General features: G+C 40.9%; 1 protein-coding gene across 1 annotated transcript; it reads right to left on the bottom strand.

Annotated features, from left to right (window-relative positions):
* Positions 1 to 766: 766 nt before the first annotated feature.
* On the bottom strand, positions 767 to 2,292 carry LOC100660940 (olfactory receptor 8S1-like). The gene has a single exon (XM_003405401.3). It carries the CDS (start codon positions 1,703 to 1,705, stop codon positions 767 to 769), a length of 939 nt encoding a protein of 312 aa, XP_003405449.2. The 5' UTR covers positions 1,706 to 2,292.
* Between the last annotated feature and the right edge of the window lie 424 nt (positions 2,293 to 2,716).

The raw sequence follows: 2,716 nt of genomic DNA on the forward strand, positions 1-2,716 counted from the left end.
GCTTATTTGGAAACAATCCCACACATTCATTTTATCCCAAGCCCCCTTTTTGAGTCCTATGTAAGAGTCCTAAAAAAAACTTCAGTCCTTCAGTTGAAGATTCAGAGAGTCATTGGCCAAGTATATGAGATCCAGATTCTGCATTTTCCTGGTATTTTGGATCTTAATGTCCTGTTTTCTTTCCTGTTTTCCTGAGAGTGTCCTTTTTCCTGAGTCTGTGGGCCTGTTTAAAATGGGGAAATGAGTACAACCAGGTCAGTTATGCTAGGAGTGGTTTTCTCCAAAGGCATTAGTTCCCAAATTAAGCTCTATGTAACAGCAAACATCTGGGAGGGTTTCATTCCTATCAGGGTGACTCATTGATTTCTCTTCCTGCTACTCTAAACAGACCTCATTACCCTCTGCACCTATGAACTCATTATGACCTTTCACCACAAAAGATTCAGGAAGTTTTCTGTTTAGAAAAAGTATAGCTTCTAATGTCTTTCCCAAACTTAACTAAAAATAATGACAGATAATTTGCACCAAACCAAACTTCAAACACACACATATGCAACCACACATGCACACAAACAAACATGCACAGTTTTTTTACCTCTGAGTGGGACTGAACTTAATGATACATTCTATAATAGGTCTGTGTTGCTTTCTTAGGTATTTCTGATTTATTTTGCCAAATTTGATAGAATGAATAGTCAGGTCATTCTCCTCAGTGTCTTGCTACAAGAATTTCTCTCTGAATTCCCCATCATGACCTTTCTTTATTCTACCATTGAAAACACTGTAAACACTTCCCCAGGGTTCTTCTCACAGCTGCCTTCACCTCCTTGTTCTTCAGGCTGTATATGAGGGGGTTTAGCATGGGAGTGATCACACCATACTGCACAGAGAAGATCAACTCAAGGGGAGAGCCTGAAGTTGGCATGAAATAGCGGAGAAAAGCTGACCCATAGAAGAAGATCACTGCAGTGAGGTGGGAGGAGCACGTGGAGAAGGCCTTGTTTCTGCTGGAAGTGGAGGTGATGTTAAGGATGGTGAAGATGATGCAGACATAAGAGAAAAATATTAAAAGTAAAGTTGTAAGTCCATGTGGGATAACAGAGCAGAGCATGACAAGAAAGTTGGTTGAGACATCAGAGCAAGAGAGAAGGAAGATAGAGGGCAACTCACAGCTATAGTGCGGGATGATGTAGGTATCACAGAAGTCCATTTTCATTGCCAGAGGGGCATTGATGACTGTGTCCAGAAAGCCCAGGCCCCATGAGCCCCACACAAGCTGCATACACTGCTGTTCGCTCATCATCTGGTCATAGAGCAGAGGGTGGCAGATGGCAGCATAGCGGTCATAGGCCATCACTGAGAGAAGACAGATTTCAGTCCCTCCAGTGATAAGCACAAAGAATATTTGAGCCAGGCAACCCTTTACTGAGATGGTTTTCTTCTGAGATAGGAGGTTCTCTAGCATTTTGGGCACAGTGATTGAAGAGAAGCAGAGATCAATTAAAGAGAGGTGACTCAGGAAGAAGTATATGGGTGTATGGAGGTGAGAATCAGTCCTGATGACCAGCAGCATCATCAGGTTCCCCAGCATGGTCAGGAGGTAAATCCCCAGGAAGAGCACGAAGAGTAGAGCCTGGATCTTGGGGTCATCAGACAGCCCGAGGAGGATGAACTCGGTGATGGTGCTGTGGTTCCTTGAGGCCATTTTATCCCTAAAAATTATACAGAAAAACACAGCAAGTAGATTTCTATTGTCCTCCAGCCAATTCTCATACTACATTGACTTTCATTTAATATCACAATCATCCAGAAAATATGGGCCTGGCTTTGTGCCAGTCACTTGAAACATAAAGATGGATAAGATACAATGCCTGTATTTTTAAAAATCATATTTCAAAGAAGAACACAAAAATAAAAACAAGCAATTAAATCAGAGTTGATTAACTGTAATGGGAGCTCCAAGTGTGATTTAGAACAAGTCAGTAACATCAGCACATTGAAGGTAGCTAAGGAAAATTTCAAAGGTGTGTATGATCTCTCAAAGGAGCCAGGGAATGGACACACATTTATTTATGGTAGCAGTCTATTGAAAGGATCAGGATTGAGAATAGCAAGGTATTGTTTGATAAAAAAATGGGTATGTCTCAATAACTGGAGCCCAAAATGTGGGTAGATAATGTGGTGCAAAGACTAAGGATGTAGGCTCTGGGGTTTTTGTTTACATTCTTAAAATTGGAATAACATACCACCCTGTTAGGGTTTTATGAGAATGAAATATGATAATATATATGAAGTGCACTTTAAAAACCTCTACAATATTGCTAAGTGAAAATTATCATCATTATTATTTGAAATCATAATTGTATCCTGAGAAAAATAATAAATCCCATGAAGGATAATCCTCTATCAGAGTTAAAACTGTTCTTATCATTATTGCTACTTTTTGGGAAAGGGCTACTGTAAAGCACTTGAAAGCACTGCTCTCCTTCTCCTTCCTCCCTAGTTGAAAGGCAGTTTGGCATTTGAATTGCAATGGAGCCTTCCCTTTAGAAGGACTAAGTACCTTGAAGTTACTGAGGGTAAAGTCACTCAGAAGTAAAGGGCAGCCAGTCTCAGGAGAGGGCAAGAGAAAGAGAAGATGGACTCCCAAGGTCCAGCACTGAAATCACTTTCTGGAATGCATGTGCACCTTGTAAAGGGCCCAGTCCTAAGGCAA

This window comes from Loxodonta africana, chromosome 4 (assembly GCF_030014295.1).
Source record: "Loxodonta africana isolate mLoxAfr1 chromosome 4, mLoxAfr1.hap2, whole genome shotgun sequence".
NCBI lineage: Eukaryota > Metazoa > Chordata > Mammalia > Proboscidea > Elephantidae > Loxodonta > Loxodonta africana.

Coding starts and splice junctions, on each gene's coding strand:
- LOC100660940 (XM_003405401.3), bottom strand. CDS start 1,705: ATGGCCTCAAGGAACCACAGCACCATCACCGAGTTCATCCTCCTCGGG.